At 43.0% G+C, this 26,898-nt stretch overlaps 1 protein-coding gene across 2 annotated transcripts; it reads right to left on the bottom strand.

Moving 5' to 3' along the window:
- Window positions 1–10,861: 10,861 nt before the first annotated feature.
- On the bottom strand, window positions 10,862–25,351 carry zbtb21.L (zinc finger and BTB domain containing 21 L homeolog). Of its 2 annotated transcripts, none has more exons than XM_018245875.2 (2): window positions 24,948–25,351; window positions 10,862–15,697 (listed from the first exon to the last, which is right to left on the bottom strand). In XM_018245875.2, exon 2 carries the CDS (start codon window positions 15,681–15,683, stop codon window positions 12,573–12,575), a length of 3,111 nt encoding a protein of 1,036 aa, XP_018101364.1. In that variant the 5' UTR covers window positions 15,684–15,697; window positions 24,948–25,351; the 3' UTR covers window positions 10,862–12,572. The 2 variants fall into 2 exon arrangements, with proteins under 2 accessions (XP_018101364.1, XP_018101363.1); XM_018245874.1 differs by lacking the exon at window positions 24,948–25,351 and adding an exon at window positions 24,277–24,941.
- Window positions 25,352–26,898: the final 1,547 nt, after the last annotated feature.

The following is a 26,898-nucleotide window of genomic DNA, read 5'->3' as shown; positions in this document are numbered from 1 at the left end:
GGAGGACAGTGTGTGCTGATGGCTGAGAGATGATTGGTCGCACAGACTGGGCATATTAACGTCTTAGTGCCCAGCAGGAGGGGGAACAAGTTACAGACTGGGTCTATTAACTGCTTATTGCACAGCAGGAGCAGGTTACAGGCTACGTTTTAACTGCTTAGTGCCCAGCAAGAAGAAGATCAAGTTACAGGCTGAGTTTATTAACTGTTTAGTGCCCAGCAGGAGAGACCAGGTTACAGGCTGGATTTATTAACTGCTTAGTGCCCAGCAGGAGGGAGAGCAGGTTACAGGCTGGATTTATTAACTGTTTAGTGCCCAGCAGGAGAGACCAGGTTACAGGCTGGATTTATTAACTGCTTAGTGCCCAGCAGAAGGGAGAGCAGGTTACAGGCTGGATTTATTAACTGCTTAGTGCCCAGCAGGAGAGAACAGGTTACAGGCTGGATTTATTAACTGCTTAGTGCCCAGCAGGAGAGAACAGGTTACAGGCTGGATTTATTAACTGCTTAGTGCCCAGCAGGAGGGAGAGCAGGTTACAGGCTGGGTTTATTAACTGTTTAGTGGCCAGCAGCGGAAGAGCAGGTTACAGGCTGGATTTATTAACTGCTTAGTGGCCAGCAGGAGGGAGAGCAGGTTACAGGCTGGATTTATTAACTGTTTAGTGCCCAGCAGCAGGGAGAGCAGGTTACAGGCTGGGTTTATTAACTGTTTAGTGGCCAGCAGCGGAAGAGCAGGTTACAGGCTGGACTTATTAACTGTTTAGTGTCCAGCAGGAGGGAGAGCAGATTACAGGCTGGATTTATTAACTGCTTAGTGCCCAGCAGTAGGGAGAGCAGGTTACAGACTAGATTTATTAACTGCTTAGTGCCCAGCAGGAGGGAGAGCAGGTTACAGGCTGGATTTATTAACTGCTTAGTGCCCAGCAGCAGGGAGAGCAGGTTACAGTCTGGATTTATTAACTGCTTAGTGGCTAGCAGGAGGGAGAGCAGGTTACAGGCTGGATTTATTAACTGTTTAGTGCCCAGCAGCAGGGAGAGCAGGTTACAGGCTGGACTTATTAACTGTTTAGTGTCCAGCAGGAGGGAGAGCAGATTACAGGCTGGATTTATTAACTGCTTAGTGCCCAGCAGTAGGGAGAGCAGGTTACAGACTAGATTTATTAACTGCTTAGTGCCCAGCAGGAGGGAGAGCAGGTTACAGGCTGGATTTATTTACTGCTTAGTGCCCAGCAGGAGGGAGAGCAGGTTACAGGCTGGGTTTATTAACTGCTTAGTGCCCAGCAGCAGGGAGAGCAGGTTACAGGCTGGATTTATTAACTGCTTAGTGCCCAGCAGGAGGGAGAGCAGGTTACAGGCTGGATTTATTAACTGCTTAGTGCCCAGCAGGAGAGAACAGGTTACAGGCTGGATTTATTAACTGCTTAGTGCCCAGCAGGAGGGAGAGCAGGTTACAGGCTGGATTTATTAACTGTTTAGTGCCCAGCAGGAGAGACCAGGTTACAGGCTGGATTTATTAACTGCTTAGTGCCCAGCAGAAGGGAGAGCAGGTTACAGGCTGGATTTATTAACTGCTTAGTGCCCAGCAGGAGAGAACAGGTTACAGGCTGGATTTATTAACTGCTTAGTGCCCAGCAGGAGAGAACAGGTTACAGGCTGGATTTATTAACTGCTTAGTGGCCAGCAGGAGGGAGAGCAGGTTACAGGCTGGATTTATTAACTGTTTAGTGCCCAGCAGCAGGGAGAGCAGGTTACAGGCTGGGTTTATTAACTGTTTAGTGGCCAGCAGCGGAAGAGCAGGTTACAGGCTGGACTTATTAACTGTTTAGTGTCCAGCAGGAGGGAGAGCAGATTACAGGCTGGATTTATTAACTGCTTAGTGCCCAGCAGTAGGGAGAGCAGGTTACAGACTAGATTTATTAACTGCTTAGTGCCCAGCAGGAGGGAGAGCAGGTTACAGGCTGGATTTATTTACTGCTTAGTGCCCAGCAGGAGGGAGAGCAGGTTACAGGCTGGGTTTATTAACTGCTTAGTGCCCAGCAGCAGGGAGAGCAGGTTACAGGCTGGATTTATTAACTGCTTAGTGCCCAGCAGGAGGAGAGCAGGTTACAGGCTGGATTTATTAACTGCTTAGTGCCCAGCAGGAGAGAACAGGTTACAGGCTGGATTTATTAACTGCTTAGTGCCCAGCAGGAGGGAGAGCAGGTTACAGGCTGGATTTATTAACTGTTTAGTGCCCAGCAGGAGAGACCGGGTTACAGGCTTGATTTATTAACTGCTTAGTGCCCAGCAGAAGGGAGAGCAGGTTACAGGCTGGATTTATTAACTGCTTAGTGCCCAGCAGGAGAGAACAGGTTACAGGCTGGATTTATTAACTGCTTAGTGCCCAGCAGGAGAGAACAGGTTACAGGCTGGATTTATTAACTGCTTAGTGCCCAGCAGGAGGGAGAGCAGGTTACAGGCTGGGTTTATTAACTGTTTAGTGGCCAGCAGCGGAAGAGCAGGTTACAGGCAGGATTTATTAACTGCTTAGTGGCCAGCAGGAGGGAGAGCAGGTTACAGGCTGGATTTATTAACTGTTTAGTGTCCAGCAGGAGGGAGAGCAGATTACAGGCTGGATTTATTAACTGCTTAGTGCCCAGCAGTAGGGAGAGCAGGTTACAGACTAGATTTATTAACTGCTTAGTGCCCAGCAGGAGGGAGAGCAGGTTACAGGCTGGATTTATTTACTGCTTAGTGCCCAGCAGGAGGGAGAGCAGGTTACAGGCTGGGTTTATTAACTGTTTAGTGGCCAGCAGCAGGGAGAGCAGGTTACAGGCTTGATTTATTAACTGCTTAGTGCCCAGCAGCAGGGAGAGCAGGTTACAGGCTGGATTTATTAACTGCTTAGTGCCCAGCAGGAGGGAGAGCAGGTTACAGGCTGGATTTATTAACTGCTTAGTGCCCAGCAGCAGGGAGAGCAGGTTACAGTCTGGATTTATTAACTGCTTAGTGGCTAGCAGGAGGGAGAGCAGGTTACAGGCTGGATTTATTAACTGTTTAGTGCCCAGCAGCAGGGAGAGCAGGTTACAGGCTGGACTTATTAACTGTTTAGTGTCCAGCAGGAGGGAGAGCAGATTACAGGCTGGATTTATTAACTGCTTAGTGCCCAGCAGTAGGGAGAGCAGGTTACAGACTAGATTTATTAACTGCTTAGTGCCCAGCAGGAGGGAGAGCAGGTTACAGGCTGGATTTATTTACTGCTTAGTGCCCAGCAGGAGGGAGAGCAGGTTACAGGCTGGGTTTATTAACTGTTTAGTGGCCAGCAGCAGGGAGAGCAGGTTACAGGCTTGATTTATTAACTGCTTAGTGCCCAGCAGCAGGGAGAGCAGGTTACAGGCTGGATTTATTAACTGCTTAGTGCCCAGCAGCAGGGAGAGCAGGTTACAGACTGGATTTAACTGCTTAGTGGCCAGCAGGAGGGAGAGCAGATTACAGGCTGGATTTATTAACTGCTTAGTGCCCAGCAGCAGGGAGAGCAGGTTACAGGCTTGATTTATTAACTGCTTAGTGCCCAGCAGCAGGAAGAGCAGGTTACAGGCTGGATTTATTAACTGCTTAGTGCCCAGCAGCAGGGAGAGCAGGTTACAGACTGGATTTATTAACTGCTTAGTGCGCAGCAGGAAAGAGAGCAGGTTACAGGCTGGATTTATTAACTGCTTAGTGGCCAGCAGGAGGAAGAGCAGGTTACAGGCAATTACTATTAATTGCTTAGTGCCCAGCAAGAAGTAAAGCAGGATACAATCTGGGGTTATTAACTGCTAAGTGGCCAGTAGGAGAAAGACAGCAGGTTAAAGGCTTGGTACATTAACTTTTTTGTGCCTGACTGGTTACAGGCTGTGGTTGTTAACCAATAGTGTCTGGCAGGAGAGAGAGCAGGCCACCGACCAGGATTATTAACAGCTTAGTTCTGGATTGGAGGAAGAGTGCAAGTTACACGCTGTGCTAATTAACTGCTTAGTGCCCAGCATGAGGCAGAGCAGGTTTGAGGTTGGGCTTATTAGCTGCACAGTGTCTGGCAGGAGAGAATCTGAACTTCTGAAACATCCTTGGTTATGTTGCCTGAATGGAGCCTCTGGAGCAATTACATTGGTGAAAGCAAGATTTTAAACCGGTGGGGTTTAATTAGAAAGCAATTAAATATCTTGTCCATATACACTTTCATGTATTTCAACTGTGCGAGTTTTTAGCAACTATTATTTGAGAGTTATTTGGTTATTGCTGGTACTGCTAAAAAAACAGTAAAAATGTTATTTGTAAAAAAAAAAAAAAAAAATGTGATGAGGGAAACTGCCTGAAGCCCAATTTTCCATTAAAAAAAGCATCCCAGGGCTGAATGACTGCTGAACAGAAAGTTTCTATGGGTGCAGTAAAGTACACACACCAAGCCATTTGCATTCCTAGTAACAGCAGGCAGACCTGAGGTCATACCTCCCAACATTTTGGAAATAAAAAGAGGGACAAATATTTTTTTTACGCATGTAGCTCAGCAATTTTTTGACCACACCCCTTTCTGTGGCCACACCCCCTAATTACCATGTTTGTTTTACAAAATTTGGCAGGTTATGAAAGTTTGAAAATATTTCTCCTTATCTAAACAGTTTTTTTGTGTCTCAAAATTGTTACAAAGTATCTTATTTGCATCTGTTAGCTGTTCTGGGCTCTCTGCTAAAAGCCAATAAAGTGAGAAACTTTGTTTCTTTTTCTGGCTGTTCAGTGCAGAGAAAAGAGGGACTTTCCAGTACAAATGAGGGACTGCGGGTTGAGCTGTCAAAAGAGGGACTGTCCCTCCGAAAAACGGACAGTTGGGAGGTATGCTGAGCTGCCCAGAACATCTACAAACCAGTCTATCAAGCTAATGTATTTACAACACAGAACAGAGTTTGCATCCAAGATTCACAACCAGCTGGATAACGGCTGCCTTATCCTCGTCACTAGAATTAAATTACTATTGCTAAACTGTAGCTTTGATGGGAGCAGAGCAGCTGCCAATCCAATGTTAATGCATTGTCCAGGCAATGGAAATGTCCCCATATGAATTAGCGCTTGCAGTCAGAAGTGAGTGTATAAAACAGTCATACAGGCGCTGGGGAACAGCACAGGATTCAATTTACATTGACAAAAGATAAGTACAACTCCATGCTGCCCCCCTCTGTCTCAAAGTGGCATCAAACTCACTTGTAGGAACAATGATTCTAACGGTGCTTCAAAGTCTCCCTTTATATAAATCGAAATGATTTTAAATAATGCCCAGACCATGGGCCTGCTCCATCCCCACTAGGGGTTAATTCCTAAAAAAAATGATGGGCGAGTGGACAGGTCTGCAAAGTAGTCGAAGGCCAAGGAAGCATCACTACATCTCAACCCCACTCAACATCTTTGGAAACATTTGAAATAAGAGAAGGCAAAACAAGTTGTAACATGACAAAAGTCTGGGATGATCTACTGCAATAAGGCGAGTGCAAGCAGTGATTAAAGGGATACTGTCATGGGAATTTTTTTTTTTCAAAATGAATCAGTTAGTGCTGCTCCAGCAGAATTCTGCACTGAAATCCATTTCTCAAAAGAGCAAACAGATTTTTTTTTATATTCAATTTTGAAATGTGACATGGGGCTAGACATATTGTCAATTTCCCAGCTGCCCCCAGTCATGCGACTTGTGCTCTGATAAACTTCAATCACTCTTTACTGCTGTACTGTAAGTTGGAGTGATATCAGCCCCTCCCTTCCTCCCCCCCAGCAGCCAAACAAAAGAACAATGGGAAGTTAACCAGATAGCAGCTCCCTAAAGCTGGCCATAGACTCAAAGATCCGCTCGTTTGGCAACATCGCCAAACAAGTGGATCTTTCCCCGATATGCCACTAACGGCATGGCTATATGGGGGGTGATTCGATCATTCAGCCATATGGCCGAATGATCGAATTACGATACGCCAAGGGGCTCAGACGGGTCAGTCGGTTAAAAATCAAACCTTCCCGATCAAAATCGTGGCCAGATATCGGTCGGGAAGACCCGTCGGAAGCCCCCATACACGAGCAGATAAGCTGTCAAATTGGTCCAAACGACCAATATCGCCAGCTTTATCTGCCCAGCTGCCTGGTAGATCTAAGAACAACACACAATAGTAAAAACCCATGTCCCACTGAGACACATTCAGTTACATTGAGAAGGAAAAACAGCAGCCTGCCAGAAAGCATTTCTCTCCTAAAGTGCAGGCACAAGTCACATGACCAGGGGCAGCTGGGAAATTGACAAAATGTCTAGCCCCATGTCAGATTTCAAAATTGAATATAAAAAATTCTGTTTGCTCTTTTGAGAAATGGATTTCAGCGCAGAATTCTGCTGGAGCAGCACTATTAACTGATGTGTTTTGAAAAAAACATGTTTTCCAATGACAGGATCCCTTTAAGGTAAACTGTGGACATCCCATAGATTGAGACTTTTTGACTGATCATTAATGTCCTATATATGGACTAAATTGTCAGGAGCCGACTGCATAAAACTGGCCATACATATGCAGATCCGCTTGTTTGGTGAGGTTGCCAAATATGCCCAACTTGAAGTGGGTGATAGGCTGATTCGATCACGGGCCCTAGGGCCCAACGATCAGATCATAAGGAGGAGAAAACGGGCAGTGGGATCAAGTACCGCATTAATGAACCAATGTGGTCCTCGATCCGACAGAATTTTTAAGCCTGGCCAATCGACATCTAAGCAACTTTCGACCAGATATCGATCAGGGAAATCCTTGGAGGGCACCATACACTGCCACTTAATATGTCGGCAGCTTCTCTCTGCCTGTGTATAGGGGTATTTACATCTCATTCTCTAACTATGTTACTTTGTAATATGAAGTTGCTCCTCCCTTTGCTCTCACAGCCCCACTAGATAATGGAACATTGTTGGTGGCACTTGTGGGTTGGACGCCGATGTTGGGGATCATGCCTGGCTCACAGCTGCGGTTCTAATTCATCTGACAGGGGTTCAGTTGGGTTGCCAGAATCGTTTACTCCTTCATCGGATCCCACTGCTCCAGAGTCCACAGTGGTGACCTCTAGATGACTCTCCAGGGGATGTTTGGTATTGTCATGTGATGTCAGCCTTGTGATCTAGCCCTCAAAAAATGTTCCAGATCAACAGTCCTCATGCTGATGCTTCCAGAGACAGTTTGGAACATGGTATTATGTGTTTCCAATGAGGATGTCCAAATACACCGCTAAACACCTGGGGACTTGCTTTGGTGAAGAGTTTTGTAAGTTTTGAAAAATATCATAAATTGCGACGGATCAATATATTCTGATCGTAACATAATGACGTGGGCATTTCTTATGCTAAATAACAAACCCAAATCCTGTCTAATCCATCTCGCATCGATATAGAATTGTGATTGAACAACCAGGACAGTGTTCATTTTGATTGATTTGAACATCTCAAACCAGTTGTGATTTAGGGAGGTCTGGAAAATGACACTAAAGGTTGGACAATAACTACTATAGATCTTTGTCAAATCAATAGAACATATGGAATAATTCTTGAATAACAAGGTGAAATAGAGATGGGTTAACTCCAATCTGTTTTTGTTCAGCCTCATGGTGTCTCACCTTCTATCTGTGGATATCAGATGATGGTGATGGCACTGAAAATTCTTTGGAGCAGGCACTCAATAAAGGCAATCTTCCTCCAGGCATTTGAATCAAAGTGAAATATTTTATTGTGTCCACAGCCTTATTCATTTCATAGGTCATAGTCCTACTGAGTGCCTGCTCCAAAGAATTTTCGGTTTGTCCTCTCCCTGTGCTGAGGGCTTAGGGTGGTGCACCTGGGCCTCTTCCTTGATATGGGTTACTATTTGGAGACCCAACCTTAAGATGTGATGGCACTGCCTAACATTTGGGCGGCGTTTGCTCTCATCACCCATCCCTGCAAGTATTCTGGGAAAAGGATAATGGGAAGACGAACTGACATCCAGTTTCCGTTGTCATAGATATTGATCGTATAGTTTCTGTCAAGTCTAGACAGAACCCCAAAGTGTTTACTGGTGAATGTTCTCTGGTGGGTCATGATGCAAGTTGCAACAATTAATATTAATACCAGAATCTCCAGGCTATTGCTAGACCCAGACGTAGCATCGGAAACACGTTCAATAGAGACTTGCCCAGGGCAGGAAATATCCAGGAATCTATGTATGAGCTGTTACTGTTTACAAGTAAAGTCTCCAACAGTTGACACAATACTAGGAATGTACCTAAACTATCTTTAAATCACTGAAGTCACTATCTGACTGCAGATTCTGCACAACCATTACCTGAAGGGAGCATATACGTTCGGCCTACACATCTCTGAACCCTCACTCCAGGATCTTTAGCCCGATCATGGCTATTGGAAGTCTAACCTTTGGAGATGACCTACCATTCCTGGTACTCCCTTTTCAGCCTAAGGTCCAAACCCACACATCTGCTTTAAGGCCAAACCAGGGCACTTTTCCTAGGTTGAGGGATGGTGGTAAACAACTAGATCATTTTTATTTTTCCTTTGTGACTTGCCTTTAAATGGCCATACACATACCGAAAATAATGTTAAAAATTATGAATATCAGTCGGTTCAGGGATTGGGCATGCTGGAAAATCTAAGCTTCTTATGCACCATATCTGCCTGTGTATGACACATTGACAGATGAGGATGTGAACTTCACCGCCTCTTAAGCTGCCCATAGATGCAATGATCCGATCGTACGAATCATCGTACGATCAGACTTTCCCATCTCCCGACCCGCCACTAACCATTCAGATCAAAGTCTTACCAGTCAAATTAGTTAAAGAACAGATCAGCAATGTTCTGCCCCTGACAGCAATCGTACGATATCTATGTCCAACCAAAGCTGGTGACAGTCTCCCATTGAAAATCGTACGATCGGCAATACACGCAGAGATATTATCGGCAGCCGACCGAAATTTTCTAACCTGTCCGATCGACCAAACGACCGATCTCCGCCGGGCGAAAAATGTCGGGACTCTCCACACACGGTTCGAAAATCGTACGAATCCTCGATTCGTACGATCAGATCTTTGCGTCTATGGCCAGCTTTATTCTGATCATTTGGGATTTCTACCTGAACGACCAGAACAATAGAAGGCAGCCATGCAATTATTGGCCCTTTGTAAAGGTATCCCATCCAGATTGGTCAGATACCTGCGACGATGAGCTCATGTGTGGCTGCCATGAGCCTCCCATGCCTCACTCCTCTAGACACAATCTTTCTTAGCAATACAAGTGGGCAATGAGAAGTGCTAAAATCCAGGAAGCTAGCACGGCATCACTAGGGTTGACTAGGTTTGAAAAATACTCCATTACACATAGGCGATCTAGGTGCATCATCCAGCCCTTTTGGAACCAGTTCCTTACACATGGCAAAGAGGTAAGAAAGTTAGAATCTAATCAGTAACAACAGAGCTCCTAGGACTTACAAAAACATACGACTTCTCATATGCTACAAACTGCTAAAGCAGAAATCCCCCATTAAAAGAACCACTCCAAATATAAATCATTACAGTACACAAGATGGAGAAAATACAGAGAAGTACGGGGAGATCAGGCCCACATAGCCCTATACTTCAGAGTAGAATAAAAATCCGAGTATTAGTAGATATCACAATAGCATTTGCACCATAGCTCACAAAGCCCATCTCCATACTTACAAATCAGTGTTTTCCCTTTGGCTATATCTAATTCTGAAACCGGATGTAATTAATTTACGGTGCATAAAATCCTACGTATGAACTGCCAGGTCAATGAAAAATGATTGCGGATTGATTTTACCTTCTTGGATATGATGCTTTACTGCTGTGACCTCAACCCCCTTCCATCATGTAACCCTTTGTTACTCACCCCTACTCATACCTCTGATCGTGCGTTAAAGAAACATATATCTATATAGCAAATTTAAACCTTCTGCACTGCACAATTTACCACAGCAACCACATTCCATGTGGGATTTGCCTCGTGGGAATAACCCAGGGCCATGACGTCTCCCATTGATGTAATTCTTTCTAACGGCTGCCTGGTTGCTAAGGCAAGTAGTAACCAAATAGTAGCAGATAAAAATTCACACACATATTTGTCTTCAAGGGCCAGGCCCCTCTACTACATTCCTTCAGTCTAAAGCCGACCACACACTTGTTGAGAATACACTTGTTTAGTGAGTTCAACAACTGAACACATCTTTATCTTGTTTTTGCCACCAAAATGATGTGCCAAATTGGGGTTGATCACAATGACCTGTCGGCAGAGGACCACATGATGGGGTTAGCGACGGGATCTTTAAACCTATCCGTTTTCCTCCGAATTTCAATTACATTCAAGAGAGCCACATATTCAGCCCAAAGGCACCAAGTCGGCATATTTATGAGCCCATGTATGGCCAGCTTAAAGGACCAGTAACATCAATTTTTTTAAAAAACAAATCTGTTAGTATACAATAAAAAAAACCCACAAGACAAATTCAACTTTGAAATTGCTAAGTCTTTATTAAGAAATAACTTATTGAATCTCCGCTTGCGCTCCTCTGCAGAAAAGGCGACGATCCATTGTGCGGCACTCTATTTCTTCTCCCTAACTCCTAAAAGGAAGGCAGGGAGGAGAAATAGAGCGCTGCACGATGGATCGCCTTTTCTGAAGAGGAGCGCAAGCTATTTCTTAATAAAGACTTTCAAAGTGTTTTTTTTTTCGTTGTATACCAACAAATTTTTTTTAAATTTTCATGTTACTGGTCCTTTATCATTCAAGATAATGAATCCTTTGAAGGCAACACAAATGACTACTTCCACCATTTCATTTAAAAATGTTTAATTTGAAATACTTAAACATCAAACATTGTGTAAATTGTTAGAGCAATTATTGTGCTTTTTTTTCCTGTTTTCACCTTATTTGTAGAATTCCTTTTTTATTTTATAAGGATAATAGCGAATAATAAATAAAGCAGCAGTCCTACAACTATTACGGAGAACGTTACATGAACGCTGGAACGCTGCGATGAGAATCTCCCTACTCTCTGATGACAAATAGGAAAGTTGAGGGTCATCCAATTCCGAACGTAACCCTCTTAACAAAATATATATATAACTATGTGCACACGTTTAAGGCGCTAAACACACAGCATAGTTATCTGCAGAGCAAATGTAGTCCAGATGGGCATTAATGTTACCTTTGGATAGAGAGAAGTTTTAGTTTATGTTTTAGGTCAAATTAACTATAATAATGAAACATTTTCACAGAAACAAAAAAAAAATTAGGTTGCCACTGTTTTTAAAGAAAAGGAAGTCTTACAAATTAAAAAAAATATATATATACTCTGACCAAAGAAAAAAAATTAGCAACAGTGGCTGCTGGGTAGGCATCCCATAAAGGTAAATTACCTGGGGTGAAATATTTGACTTTCCTCCCCTCCCAATACCTTATTAGCAATCTCTTCAATAAAACTGAACAGAATATTCACAACCTGCACTCCAGGCAATCTATATCCGAGTTTTACAAATATTTGTACTTGGTAAAAATATAACCACAAAAAAGAAAAAAAAAATTAAACGGGATGCAAACCTAAAAATAAAAACTGCCTAATGATCCAAAATGTAATTCTAAGCACATTTCCAATATTTATTGATTAAATTTGTACATGTCCTTTTTAAATTTGTACTTGTCAAACTGCAAGTGGAATGGCGATGGACAGCAGTGTTTATCCCATTTTATTCTCGGCCCTGGTGGCTCTGACTTTTGTAACGATGCAGCAGAAGACAGCCGGTCAGCAGGAGAAACAAGAAACATAAGGGCTGACCTTTGCTCCTAACAAAAAGGACTCATTTACCAAGTGAAAGGCAGGGTGCAAAGTGCAAAAATGCACAATTCACCATTTTTTTTTTTGCATCCTGCCTTCCACTCCCTTTAAATTGCCTCAGGTCTATGCATTTCACAGCAGCCCTCATGAATACAGCACTGCCAGCGTCTGACTCTGTATCCATGAGGGGCAGGCATGACGGCATTCCCTCCTGCACACTAACTTTCATTCCACATAAAGCACGAAGAGGCAAGCTTTTGCACCTGCCCTGGGTCTTTGTAAATATCCGCTAAATATTGCAGTCAACAGCATTAACAACTAAAATGAAGACCAATAAAAATCTGTTGCTATATACTACATTTTCTTTCATTAGGCCAAAGTTAATTTTGGGATTTGCATCCCCTTTACGCAGTGTATTCACACTGATGTCTAATACTTTTAAGTCTGTGCACATCTCCAATTATAAAGGGGAAAAAACAAAAAATATTCAAAAAAAAGCACTAAGAAAGGGACAGGTATTGATGCACACGGAAAAAAAACATTGATTATTAACAGCTCAACTAACAACATATTAGACCATGTAACTGCACATCATCTTATTTATTTAACACCAAGAGAGATTGGTCAGATGTCAAGATCTTCGGAGGCTATTTTTTCTAAGTGGTATTTCATACAAATTTATTCATTTAGCACCAGCGTACAAAGAAGTTTAATTGTGTGTCTGTTCATGACTCCACAAGCTGAAAGCGGTCTTGAATGTCCTGTGACAAAGTTTACACATGAACTGCCTTTTAAAAGTGATGGCTGAAAGGGGGGGAGCATGATAAAAGAGAGTGTCCGACTCTTGAGGTGCAAACATTTTTGGAGGAGCGATCTTATCGGGGTAAGTTGTGCGGCTGGCCCGTACTGCAGGTTGAAGTTTAGGGGGAGGAGGAGGTGGTGGTGGTGGCGGCGGTGGTGGTTGTGGAGGAGCAGGAGGAGGTGGTGATGGGGAGCTTACAGGAGCACTATTTTCAGGTTCTTTCAAAGGAGAGTCTCCCGCGTGTGACATATGTGACTGAAAATGACTCCACAGGCGGAAGTTGGTTCGGAATGCTTTGTTGCATATGTGACAAATGAATGGCTTCACGGAACACAGCAGCTCCTGGTGTCGCTCCAGCTGCTTATGCACTGTAAAAATCTTTCCACACTTTTCACAAGCCCACACACCCCTTTCAGAATCTGAGAGCTCATCTTTGGGACCAAAGTTTGATTCGCTGCCATCTTCCATGTCGTCTGCAGGTTCTTCTTTGACCTGTACATCAAACTGCTTGGAAAGGCTGAGATCCTCAGGCAGACAACTGGAGTCTTCGGAATCGAAGTTCATATGGTCCGACGAGTCACTGTAAATCCCCTCTTCTTTCGACGAAAGAAAGCTACTCACTTTGCTTGACTCTGCCAACGATCTCATGCTCGACACAGTCCTTACTTCTCCATTGTGATCGATCAACGGCAACGATATGTTCTCTGTTGGAGCCATTGTGTTTTGGTTATGAACTTCGACCTGATGCCGCCAGATACTGAAAGAAGACTTAAATGTACGCATACACTCAAGACATGTAAGCTTCTTGTACTCACATTTGCTTTCGTGCTCATTTTTCAGATCGGGCGAGGCAAAACGAAGACTACAGTAAGGGCAGAGTGTTGCATTTCTACACATACGTTCATGGTTACCTTGCTCCACAAAAGACGGAAACTTGGCATTGCAAAGGCGGCAGTTGAAGAGCTCTTCATTTTCCACTGGGCTCTTTGGAGGAGAAGGCTCTTTGGGTTTATTTTCCTTGCTCCCAAATGGATTTTTTTCCCCTGGGTGCATCTTGCAGTGCTGTTTAAACTGAGAGAGGAAGCGGTAAGATTTTCCGCAATGATTACATATGTAAGAGCTCTTAGATCTTGACCGTAAACTTCTTCTGAGGGCTTGTGCTGGACTACCAGAAGATCCCTGAAAGCCCTGTTTGCCACGCCTTAACCTAAACAAAAGTGTTTTTTTAATCTCTCGTTCTCTTACAATGTCAACTAGTTTTCGTTGAAATTTGTCATCCAACACAGTGCTGCCACTCGATGCAGGAGATGGATTCCGAACAATGCCATGCTGGGTCTGACAGTGTGTCCATACTTTAAAGTTTGTGTGAAACCTTTTATGACAAATGTCACAGGCATATGGTTTCTCTGGGTTGTGGTACATGTTTACATGGCGGTTAAGCCCGGCCGTTGACCGAAATATTTTAAGGCAATGTTTACACTTAAACTTTTTATTTTGTCTTGTTTCACTCACTACTCCATAGAGCTCTTTGCTGCTTTCTGAATCTGAAGAGTCAGCATCCAAAATCAAAGATCCTTCACCAAGAGAAGTATCTTGATCAGGGGGGGCGTCTGCTTTCATTTTTACTCTTCTAAAAGGCAGCATACGCCTGTCAGCTTGAAGCTTTCTTTTAATTGGCATTTTAATTATATTTGGAGGGTCGTCACCTTTATTAGGAATCACTCTTTTTAAAGGTGGTGAAGCATCTCCCACTGTAACCCTAAATATCTCACTTGATTCTGAAGGAGGACTACCAGGTTCTTTCTTTACTTGAACATCCTTTTCTGGTATCGATTCCCTGGAGTGTGACTTGGAAGATGTAAATGATATTTTTAAATTGGATTTTTCTTGTGCTTGGTCTCTAAAATCTAGGTCTGACCCGGTTTTTAATTGGTTTTGCGATCCTGCACTGACTATTGCCTTGTTACAGTTATCAATAATTGCTTCTACAGATTGAAAATCTGTAGAATGTGAGTATGCCGGAACTTGACCATCCATAGATAAAGACCTCCGAAGAAGACTTTTGACAAGCGGGCCACTGCGGTCAGTGTTTTTATTTGTTGACCCAGCAGAAGAATTCAGTCCAAGCTTAGTGTAATATACCACGCTTTCTTCTTCTTCCTCTTTAACTGGAACACTTTCCTTTTTGCTTACTAAACTGGAATATGGATATTCCGATGACGAGTAAGAAGGTGGTACAGATGCGAACATTTGATTCTCAAATGTTTCGGGTGCATTTTCCAACAAACATCCACTTATGCCAGGCTGGTCCTCGCTGTCTAGTTGGGGAGATGATTTTTGAGGCACAGTGGATTTTCTTTTTAAACACCTGCTTACACCTTGATCATCTGAGGCATAAGAGTTATGCCATTTTCTTTCTGCAAGCAAACGGTTCGGTGGTTCTGATAACCTCAAGTGCTGCCTATTTCCATGTATCTTCCCTTGAGGCAATAATGAAGGTTTTAAAGGCCGGCTTTTGTCACGCCGCAAATGACTGTTGTCTCTATCTTGAGCCTCAAGTCGGTTCTGACAAACAATAACGCTTCTTTGCTGAGAGCCACTTTCATCCTCTTCTTTAAAATCTGCATTTTCAATGGAAGAAAAAGGTGTTTGTGGGGTTTTGGAAAGTATATTTGTCAGAAAATTGATACCCAGGCTATAGCCCAGTTCCTGTACAGCTGCGAGACCACTGTTTTCCACGAGTATTGAGGAGGAATATATGTAGTTTAAAACACTTTCAAATGCATCTGCCTCGCAAAAGTCCAGCTGAAAGACTGTTTGGGATTCATTATTCTTTTCAGCAAACAGGCTTTGGAAGTATTCACTTGTAGCAGCCAATATATTTTTGTGAGCACGGAATTTCTGGTCCCCGACAATTAGAAGAACATCACAAAATTGTTCTTTTAGACGTCCTTCATTTAAAGCACTTAGCATGGAGCTTGCATGCTCTTGATTTATGTAATGTATGAGTCCTTCCATTTTTTCAGATGTATCTGGAAAAAAACAAAATGTAAATATAATTAAACATACACTTTCAACACAAGAAAACTATATGAAACAAGAGAATATAATCTATGACCATCATAATATTAATCGGGCAGTGAGATCTTCTAAATCCCCAACCGCTGGGCTGCAGACATACCTAAACTGGGGCGCCTAGCCCGCATTTGACGTGGCATGCGCATTTGACGCGGGCGTGCTGAACTTGATGCAAAATTTATGTGAACAGACTATCCCCATATCAGTGAAAAAATTGCTCCTTCCAAGTAACACATCAACCAATCAGCACCCAATCCCTGATATAGTTAGAAGGAAAACAAACTGCTGGTGGGTCACTGGGCTTATTACTAGGAATGCACCGAATCCAGGATTTTGCCTTTTTCAGCAAGATTTGGCTGAATCATTGTGCCTGGTCGAACTGAACCCAAATCTTAATTTGTATATGCAAATTAGGAGTGGGAAGGGAAAACACGAGTTTTCGGCACAAAAAAAGGAAGTAAAATTTTTTTCCTCACTTTTTAGTTTCCTGCCCCTAAACTGCATATTCAAATTCTGATTTGGTTCGCTATTTGGCTGAATCTTTCACGAAAGATTCTGCTGAATCCCAAATAGTGGTTTTGGTGCATCCCTACTTATTACAGTATATAAACCCTTCCACGTATCAATAACTTTGCAATATAATTCAAAAGGACATCAGGGCTGACATTGGAGTCTTCCTTGACAACTCCCCCCCCCCCCCAGAGACACAAAATGATAAGTATTACTTTCCTTATGTTCTACATCAGTGCTGTCCAACTTCTGTGGTACTTTACTGGCCTATGTGGTGGAGGGCCGATAATAGATGTCAGTGTTGGCCACTCCCCTTTTAAACCACACCCACTTTAAACCACACCAATGTTACCACAAGAACTTTTAAGATCATATCCACATTAACGGTGGTAGCACACCAAAAAACCAAATGGTTGGTGCTCACTGCAGGGAAATCCCTCATCACTCATATGAGAAAAATGTAAGTTATGTTAAAGCATACCCTTAAATCCATATGCCTCACCCTCCCCTGTGGCTATACAACAACCCCCATCACATGATTAAAAACCTTAGGGGCCCTTAACAACAATTTCCAAATGCTAACAAACCCCCTAACAGGGTTACATTCCACAGGTAGCGTAGGGCAAGCAAATAATGGCACACACAAGCATGCACTGGGCAAGCAGAGAATGGCACACACAAGCAACACTGGGCAAGCAAAGAATGGCACACACAAGCATCACTGGGCAAGCAGAGAATGACACACACAAGCATCACTGGGCAAGCAGAGAATGGCACACACAAGCAGCACTGGGCAAGCAGAGAATGGCACACACAAGCAGCACTGGGCAAGCAGAGAATGGCACACACACAAGCAGCACTGGGCAAGCAGAGAATGGCACACACAAGCAGCACTGAGTAAGCAGAGAATGGCACACACAAGCAGCACTGAGTAAGCAGAGAATGACACACACAAGCAGCACTGAGTAAGCAGAGAATAGCACACACAAGCAGCACTGAGTAAGCAGAGAATGGCACACACAAGCAGTACTGGGCAAGCAGAGAATGACACACACAAGCAGCACTGAGTAAGCAGAGAATGGCACACACAAGCAGCACTGAGTAAGCAGAGAATGACACACACAAGCAGCACTGAGTAAGCAGAGAATAGCACACACAAGCAGCACTGAGTAAGCAGAGAATAGCACACACAAGCAGCACTGAGTAAGCAGAGAATGGCACACACAAGCAGTACTGGGCAAGCAGAGAATGGCACACACAAGCAGCACTGAGTAAGCAGAGAATGGCACACACAAGCAGCACTGAGTAAGCAGAGAATGGCACACACAAGCAGCACTGAGTAAGCAGAGAATGACACACACAAGCAGCACTGAGTAAGCAGAGAATGGCAGGGCTTTAGGATATAAACAATAGAGGTGTCACAAGTGTGAACAATGCAAGATCACAGGTGTCAACAATACAGGGGATTAGAGTCTGAAGGGGCCAGTTAATCTCTGTAGTGATACCTTTTAAATTTTACACATGGTAAACAGACACAACATGTGGGCCCCCAGTTGGACAGAAGTGTTGCTATCAACCTTACGGTTTGGTACAAATAAATATACCTACACAATGAGCATGCAAATTTGTCTACATGCTTTACCAGATCAACCATAACCACCCACCCCAAGCTAGCATGCACCTCTCATTTATTCTCAACTGTACGCCCATCCATTTCTCAGTTTCCGAATGCTATTGCGTTGCCTCTAATACAAATCACAGAAGTAGGGGATTCCCAACCCTTTATGGTTTATATGTGGTTTCAATGGTAATTCCAGGCAGAGATGGGGATTTCAAGATCTACCGTCATCAGTTTGGTCTAATAATTCCTACAAAGTATGAAAATAAAGGTGGTTGAAGACCACAAGGTTTCTGCTTCATTGAGCATGGTTTTTATGTTAAGGACAATATCTCAACGTCTGTTGATCATCTTAAAGAAGCATATTTGACAAGACGTTTGACATGAAGTCCAAATTGTCACCCCACCATTTTCACCACTTCAAGTGTCCAGCCCATATGTGTTTTTTTTAGTGCACACATTTTGCACTAGGCAGCTCCTATCTCTTACAATTTCTGTAGGACCCTTTATGTGGTCCAAGTTGACTTCTAGGCAATCTAAACTGAAGAAAATTTATGTAAACGTACTCGGTGTGCTTCCCTTACGTTTTGCCATGTACATTAATTTTCTATTTTTAGCAGTTCCTGAGTTATCTGCATTTTTAGATTGCTAATAGCTGACTTTTGCCTCAAATGAGAGGAGTTTTATGAAGGAAGGCCTTCATAAAACTGCGGAGCTAAAAGCCTGCCTAGCAGTATAATATTATTCGAATATCTCAAAAAGCACCAAAATAAAATTCATTTTAGACTCTTGTTAAAGAAAAAATAAAAAAGTGAAATCACTGGGGGTGCCTAATCACTAACCTGATACCCCAGGCCTCTGCACCTTGTTGCTAAAAACTCAGCTGCCCATGTAGTACTTCAGTAGGAGAAGTGTGTTACCTTCTGGACAAGTGCATGTGCAGTAGAGTGAAAAGCTGAACTTTAAAGGAGAAGGAAAGCTACTGAAGCATATATTGCCAATAGATTAGCCACAATAGTGCAAGCTATAAAACTATATTTATTCTGCAGAATGCTTTACCATACCCGAGTAAACAGCTCTAGAAGCTCTCTGTTTAGGATAGCAGCTGCCATATTAGCTTGGTGTGACATCACTTCCTGACTTAGTCTCTCCCTGATCACTCATAGATCTTGGTTCAGATTACAGCGGGGAGGGGAGGAGAGAAGGGGAAAAGGGAGGGGGAGAGAGAAGCAAACGGAGCATGTTCACGCCCAGGGCAAGGAGGTTTAAGCTGAAAACCTGAAGTCTGATACAGAAGCCCATGAGTACACAATAGAAGGAAAGAAGTGCTGTGTTTATTTTGACCCAGAACAGCATTACTTTGAGGGTTTACTGGTGTATTTATATATAGACCTTTCTGATAAAGCTTACTTAATTTTAACCTTTCCTTCTCCTTTAAGCAAAAATCCAGCTATTTCACTGTATTGCGCATGCGTTGGCCTGGAGCAATTGAAGAATAAAGGAGCATCGATCTGTAATGCTCAGACAGAATCATGGGCCAGAGCAGTTTCAGCAAACAAAGGCAGCTGGCAGGGTATTAGGTAAGTGATTATAAACACTAGGGGATGCCTAGCATTTGCACCTTCACCTTTTCCAGTACTCTAATACTGCTCTGATCCTTAGCCAGCACCTCTCATTTAATTCTGATCAGCAGCAGCTTCCCAGTGTTTTTACGGTCACTGTAAAACAGAGTTTGCATATTGCAAATAAGGGAGCTGGATTTAACAAGCAGATCGAGATTTAGAGACCTGTCAACTTTTACCGCTCGTTCACTTGGAACCATGATTGACTGTTGACTCTATGATACACCCTCGCTTATGATGCGGTCTCACTGTAGCAGGAGAACACAAGGTAGTCTAAAAGGTAAAAGACTGACTCTAGTTGTACCACAAAGAGAACAGGAATTATTAGGAAAGGGAGAAAGGATAATTTAGAAATTAAAGGGGCATGAGAAAAAAGGGGAAGGCAGAGAGTTGGTTTGGGTTTGAATACTGAAAATAAGGAAGCAGTGGGGAACAAGCAGTGTCCCAACAAATTCATTTGGACAGCCAATAGAACGATGACTCCATGTGACACCTATGTTTGTGATGCAATGTCTCACTGTAGCAGGAGAACACAGGGTGGGTAAAATGGGAAAGCAGAGATAAGGGTTGTGATGCTTGGAAGCAGCTAAGATGGGAGGCAGAAGAGAAGAAATTGTCTAAAGGAGAGGAACTGAGCAGAAGATGAGGACTATGGGTGGCAGGAGTAGGGGGATAGCGACAAATTGGATTTAAAGGGATACTGTCATGGGAAAACATGTTTTTTTCAGAACGCAACAGTTAATAGAGCGGTTTCAGCAGAATTCTGCACTAAAATACATTTCTCAAAAGAGCAAACAGATTTTTTATATTTAATTTTGAAATCTGACATGAGGCTAGACATATTGCAAGTTTCCCAGCTGCCCCCAGTCATGTGACTTGTGCTCTGATAAACTTCAGTCACTCTTTACTGCTGTACTCCAAGTTGGAGTGATATCAGCCAAACAATGGGAAGGTAACATCTGTTGGTATCAGAAGGTATCTGTTGGGTAAAAATGTTATCCCAAACCAAAGGTGCAGAGCCCGTATTTTGGTTGGGGATATAAGTATTTTTTTTTTTAATGCACCCTGCCAGCGCTATGCTTCCTGCACCAGGAGGGAGCTCCTGTGAGAACAGCCATGTTAAGTAACGCGCATGAGCACAACGCACATTTGACGTCACGCACATAATGAGCAATTTGTGGCAGATTATTATTTTTATTTTTTTTAAAAAAAAAAAAAGTTCTACCCAACCGGAAAACTTTATTATTAATTATTATTAACGTGTATTTATATAGCGCCTACATATTGCGTAGCACTATAAAGTAAATGTAATTATACAACTAAATCACATGAAATATATACATAGAACATATGGAGTTACATACATCACAATCAATACCGGTACAAAAGGTGAGGAAGGCCCTATTCAGAAAGAGCTTACACTCTAAAGGGAAGGGAGTAATACACAAGGTGTGGGAGTGGGCAAGATCGAATTAAGTGGGTGAGAAATGTGGTATTGTATGTGGTGTTGGGTTTGGTAGTTAAGCAGAGTGAGGGTAGGCTTCTCGAAAGAAGTGCGTTTTAAGAGATTTCCTGAAAGCAGAAAGGTTGGGAGAAAGTCGGACAGACTGTGGGAGAGAGTTCCAGAGGAGGGGTGCAGCCCTTGCAAAGTCTTGAATGCGAGCATGTGAGGAGGTAATGAGAGAAGAGTTGAGTAGCAGGTCAGTAGAGGAGCGTAGTAAGCGGTTGGGTGAGTATATAGAGATGAGTTCAGAAATGTAGGGAGGGGCAGAGTTATGAAGTGCTTTGAAAGTCAGGGTCATTAATTTGAATTTGATTCTGAAAGGTAACGGAAGTCAGTGCAGGGATTGACAGAATGGCGAGGCAGAGGAGGAGCGGATGCTGAGGTGTATGAGCCTCGCAGCAGTGTTCATTATGGACTGGAGAGGTGACAGTCTCTGGAGGGGAAGGCCGATTAAAAGAGTTACAGTAGTCTAGACGTGATATGATGAGAGAGTGAATAAGAATTTTGGCAGCATCTTGGGTGATAAATGATCGTATTTTGGATATGTTCCTTAGGTGGAAGTGACATGATTTAATAAGTGACTGGATATGAGGAGTGAATGACAGAGCAGAATCTAGGATAACCCCAAGGCCTGGGGAGAGGGGGTGGAATTGTTAGCTATGATGGATACTTCCAGGATGTTACTGGTGTTAGTTGGAGAACCATTTCAGTTTTAGAGAAGTTTAATTTGAGGTAGCGTTGCGACATCCAGGTAGATAAAGTGGACAGGCAGGAGGAGATGCGAGTTAGGAGTTCTGGATTGAGATCAGATGAGAGATAGATCTGAGTATCGTCATTATAGAGGTGGTAGTAGAAACCATACCAGTTGATTAATTTGCCAAGGAAGTATAGAGGGAGAAGAGTAATGGTCCCAGGACAGAGCCTTGAGGAACTCCAACAGAAAGAGGTAGGGGAGAAGATGATACTCCGTTGTAGGAGACACTGAAGGAAAGATTGGTGATGTAAGAAGAGAACCAGGACAGGGCTGTGTCACGAAGGCCAAGCGAATGGAGGGACTGGAGCAGGAGAGGGTGATCTACAGTGTCAAATGCAGCTGAGAGATCAAGCGGTATTAGTAGTGAGAAATGATTGTTGGCTTTAGCAGTTAAAAGGTCATTAGTCAGTCGGGTCAGGGCAGTTTCCGTGGAGTGTTGTGGCTTAAAACCAGATTGTAGGGGGTCCAGCAGGTTATTGTCAGAGAGGAATGAGGTTAGTCGGTTGTAGACTAGGCGCTCAAGTAGTTTAGAGATGAAAGGTAGCAGAGAGATAGGTCGGAGTTTGTCAAGATTGGAGGGATCAAGAGAGGATTTTCAGAATGGGGGTGACAAGAGCATGTTTTAGTTGAGAAGGAAACAGTCCAGTTGAGAGCGAAAGATTAAATAGGTGAATTAAGGCTTTGATTAGACAAGGATTGGTATTGCGGAGAAATACGGGCTCCATTAGCCTGCACCTTTGTTTGGGGATAACATTTTTATCCAACAGGTGGTTATTCACCTTTGCGTTAACTTTTAGTATGATGTAGGGAGCGATATTCTACAACAATTTGCAACTGGTTTTAATTTTTTATTATTTGTGGCTTTTGACTTATTGACTTATTTTGACTTATTTAGCTTTTTATTCAGCAGTTCAACAGTTTGCAGTGTCCGCAATCTGGTTGCTGGGTTCAAATTACCCTAGCAACCATGCATGGCTTTGAATCAGATTATGGCATATTAATAGGAGAGGGCCGGAACAGAAAGATTAGTGATAAATAGCAATAACAATAAAATGTAATTGTGAAAGTGTAGCTTTAGAGAGGATTTGTTTTTAGAGGGGGTCAGTGAGCCCGTCTTGAAAGTTAGAAAGAGTCAGAAGAAGAAGGCAAATAATTCATAAACTATATAAAAATAAATTAAGACTAGGGATGCACCGAATCCAGGATTCGGTTCGGGATTTTTCAGCAGTATTCGGCCGAATCTTTCTGCCAGGCCGAATCCTAATTTGCATATGTTAATTAGGGGTGGGAGGGAAATCGCGTGACTTTTTGCTCAAATAACAAGGAAGTAACAAATGTTTTCCCCCTTCCCACGCCTAATTTGCATATGCAAATAAGGATTCGGTTTGGTATTCGGCCGAATCTTTTGGGAAGGATTTATGGGTTCAGCCGAATCCAAAATAGTGGATTCGGTGCATCCCTAATAAAGACCAATTTAAAAGTTTCTTAGAATTGGTCATTATATAACATACTAAAAGTTAATCTGAAGGTGAATCACCCCTTTAAAGGAAAACTATACCCCCAAAATGAATACTTGAGCAACAGATAGTTTATATCAAATTAAGCGGCATATTAAAGAATCTTAACCTGGAGTATATATTTAAGTAAATATCGCCCTTTTACATCTCTTGCCTTGAGCCACCATTTTGTGACGGCCTGTGTGTTGCCTCAGAGATCACCTGACCAGAAATACTGCAGCTCTAACTGTAACAGGAAGAGATCACCTGACCAGAAATACTGCAGCTCTAACTGTAACAGGAAGAGATCACCTGACCAGAAATACTGCAGCTCTAACTGTAACAGGAAGAAGTGTGGAAGCAAAAGACAGAACTCTGTCTGTTAATTGGCTCATGTGACCTAACATGTGTGGTTTGTTTGTGTGCACCGTGAATCATACGATCCTTATTTTTTTTAAATGGCAATTTTCTATTTATATTACCCAATGGCACATACTTCTATAAAAGTATATTATTATGAAAATGTTTTATTTACATCAAGCAGGGTTTTATATATGAGCTGTTTGATGCAATATCTTTTTATATATTACGTGTTTGAGGGGTATAGTTTTCCTTTAAAGTAAAGGAGCGAACAGGGGGACAGGACAATAAGAAAAGGAAAGAGAACTGAGATGAAGGACAAGAAGTTGCTGAATGGAAACAATAAATAACAGAAAATTTATGGAGCAAAATGGAAGAGGGAAGAACAAGAAGAGAAGCAAAAGGAAAGAATTGGAAGAGAATAAAGAGAGAGCTGTGATTTAAGTGAGAGAGTGAAAAGAAGGTGAGTGGAAGAGGGAGGAGAGAACGTGGAAGAGACAAGAAGTAAAGAGGGAGAATAAGAGGCGGAAGTAGAAGAGAAGAGGGGGCAGGGCACTTATGAGGAGAAATAAGTGAGGGAAGTTTGGGACACAGAGAGTAACACACAGACAGGGATGTGACTAATGAGATTAGAAGCACAACTATAGAATAATCATATAATAATCATACCGGCCACACAGTCCAGCATCGAAGCTTAAACGTCCCGCAACGCCATCAAACTGCAACTCCTGCCTGACAGCTAACCCTGACGTCATAGCTCTCATCTCGCGAGACGGTGACGTCACGGCTACTCAGCTCACTCACGCGGCACGTAACCGCCTCGGAGAATGACCAAAAAAAACAAAAAGACAAAACTTTCTTTGTACGCACGTGACCTCGGTCATTACTTCAGGCATCAGCTGACTTCTGGGGAATCTTTTTAGAAATTATTATTTCACCCTGTAATGATTGTGAGAAGCTACGGTGATGGAACGGGTTAAAGCGATCACGTCACCATAACGACCGTTTCAGCACTGACACAACAAGGGACGTATCTAGAAAGGTGTTGAAGCCAGCCAATAGGCGCTCGCTGGGAGGGTCACGTGGCCATCTCCCGCCGAAGCCTGCGCTGAAGCGCTCGCCAGGCTGGGACAGCTGACGCATGCGCAGTAAGCGGTTGAATAAGGGGCGCCGAGGAAGCTGACGGCTCATAAAGAACGAAGATGACTTTAAACAGGGGCTCAGGAAAGCAAAAAAGAGTCGGATAAAACAACAAAGTTACATCCGAGCGAGGGAAATCTATGTCGATCCAAAAACCCGCCGCTGGGGCCGTAATAAGACTTCCCCGAAACCACCCGTACCTCACAGCTTGTTCGTTTCGTAGCGCTTTCGTCTTCTTCCGCTGCCTCTCGGGTTTATTCTGCGAGTCGCTGGCGCGCGGCTGCCGCTGTGATTCCATCCATCTTGAATTTGACGTCATCCCACACCACAGATGAGGTCATCTCTGAGCGGGATCGAGCGCGCGCTCCGCCCTGATGGGGGAGGAGGAAGCCGCTGGGACTGGTGGGGAGGGTGTGTGACACATTGCCGTGGGTTATAGGCCCTCACGTGCCTTGGCTTTGCCTCCGGTTACTTCAGTGTTTGTCACTGCTCATTGGGGATTAATCTGCTGACTCACTGGCGCTCCAGCTGAGGCTCACGGGAACTTCCTGTGTAACTAGGGAACCGCTCAGTGGGCTTGTTCAGCTTTAAATTAACTTTACGCCTGATGTAGAGAAGGGTGTTCTGTGTTGCTATTGGTTTTTGACTTCTTTAGCTTCTTAGTCATCAACTCTGCAGTTTCCAGTTTCCAATTTCAGCTATCTGGTTGCTAGGCTCCAAATCCCCCTAGCAACCATGCACTTATTTGAATAAGAGGCTGGAATATGAATAGGAGAGACACTGAATAGAAAGCTTAGTGATAAAAAGTAACAATACATTTGTAGCCTTAGGGCAGGGGCACACGGGGAGATTTAGTCACCTGGCGACTAATCGCCTATTCTATGGGGCGACAATCTCCCTGAACTGCCTTCCGCCTGCTATAATGAGAAAACGCCAGCGCAATGGCACTCGCGGCACTTTGATTTCCGAACTTTGGGGCGAAGAGCCGAGCGTGCATTGCCGCAGGCGATTTTTCATTTTAGCAGGGTGAAGGCAGTTCAGGGAGATTGTCGCCCCGAAGAATAGTTGATTAATCGGCAGGCGACCAAATCTCCCTGAATCTGCCTGTGTGCCCCTGCCCTAACAGAGCATTCGTTTTTTAGATGGGGTCAGTGACCCTTGTTTGAAAGCTGAAAAGCTTCAGAAGAAGGCAAACAATTAAAAAAACTATAATATATATATATATATATATATATATATATAAAAAAAAGTAGCCCCTCTTGTAAAATATAAGGATATTATAAGTTACCGAGGAGTTTCATGACCATATAAAGTGTTTTTATACAGGTCATGGAATTCCGAGGTGTCTTCTAATATCCTCATATTTTGCAACTGGGGGTACTTTATTTATTATCATACACACATTTCAGTGAGTCATGTGACAGAAATGACATCACTACTTACCGTTTATAACTGATGACATCAAAACAGTTTATATAGTGAATAAAGTACCCCCTCTTGTAAAATATAAGGTTATTATAAGTTACCGAGGAGTTTCATGACCATATAAAAAGATGAGGCAGAAGGCCGAGTGTTTTTATACAGGTCATGGAACTCCAAGGTAACTTCTAATATCCTCATATTTTACAACTGGGGGTACTTTATTTATTATAATACACAAGTTTCAATGAGTCATGTGACAGAAATGACATCAGAACTCACCGTTTATAACTGATGACCTCAGAACTCACCGTTTATAAGGATATAATGTACAAGATATTCATGGCTTATATGTAGCTCCCCATCTTCTTTTCTGCTGATTCACTGCACATGCTCTGTGCTGCTGTCACTTACTGAGCTTAGGGACCCACTCACAATATACAGTACACATAGAATAGAAATGTCACAATATAAGGCTGATTAGTAATTAATACACATAATTACTACATGGCAGCACAGAAACCAGTGCAATTAGCATCAGAATTTAATAATCAGCAAACCTGTAGCATCAGCTTATATTACAGGGGAAGCTCATTTTCTGCTGGATAATTAGTGACGAGCCCTAAGCTTAGCTTCTCAACAGCCAATCAGAGCCCACTGAGCATGTGAGTGTCACAGACACTTTCCAAGATGGTGACCCCCTGTGACAAGTTTGAAGTCCTGGATCATTGC

Source organism: Xenopus laevis, chromosome 2L (genome assembly GCF_017654675.1).
Source record: "Xenopus laevis strain J_2021 chromosome 2L, Xenopus_laevis_v10.1, whole genome shotgun sequence".
NCBI classification, from domain to species: Eukaryota; Metazoa; Chordata; class Amphibia; order Anura; family Pipidae; genus Xenopus; species Xenopus laevis.
The sequence above is the reverse complement of the archived record's forward strand: the minus strand, read 5'-3'. Positions and strand labels throughout refer to the sequence as shown.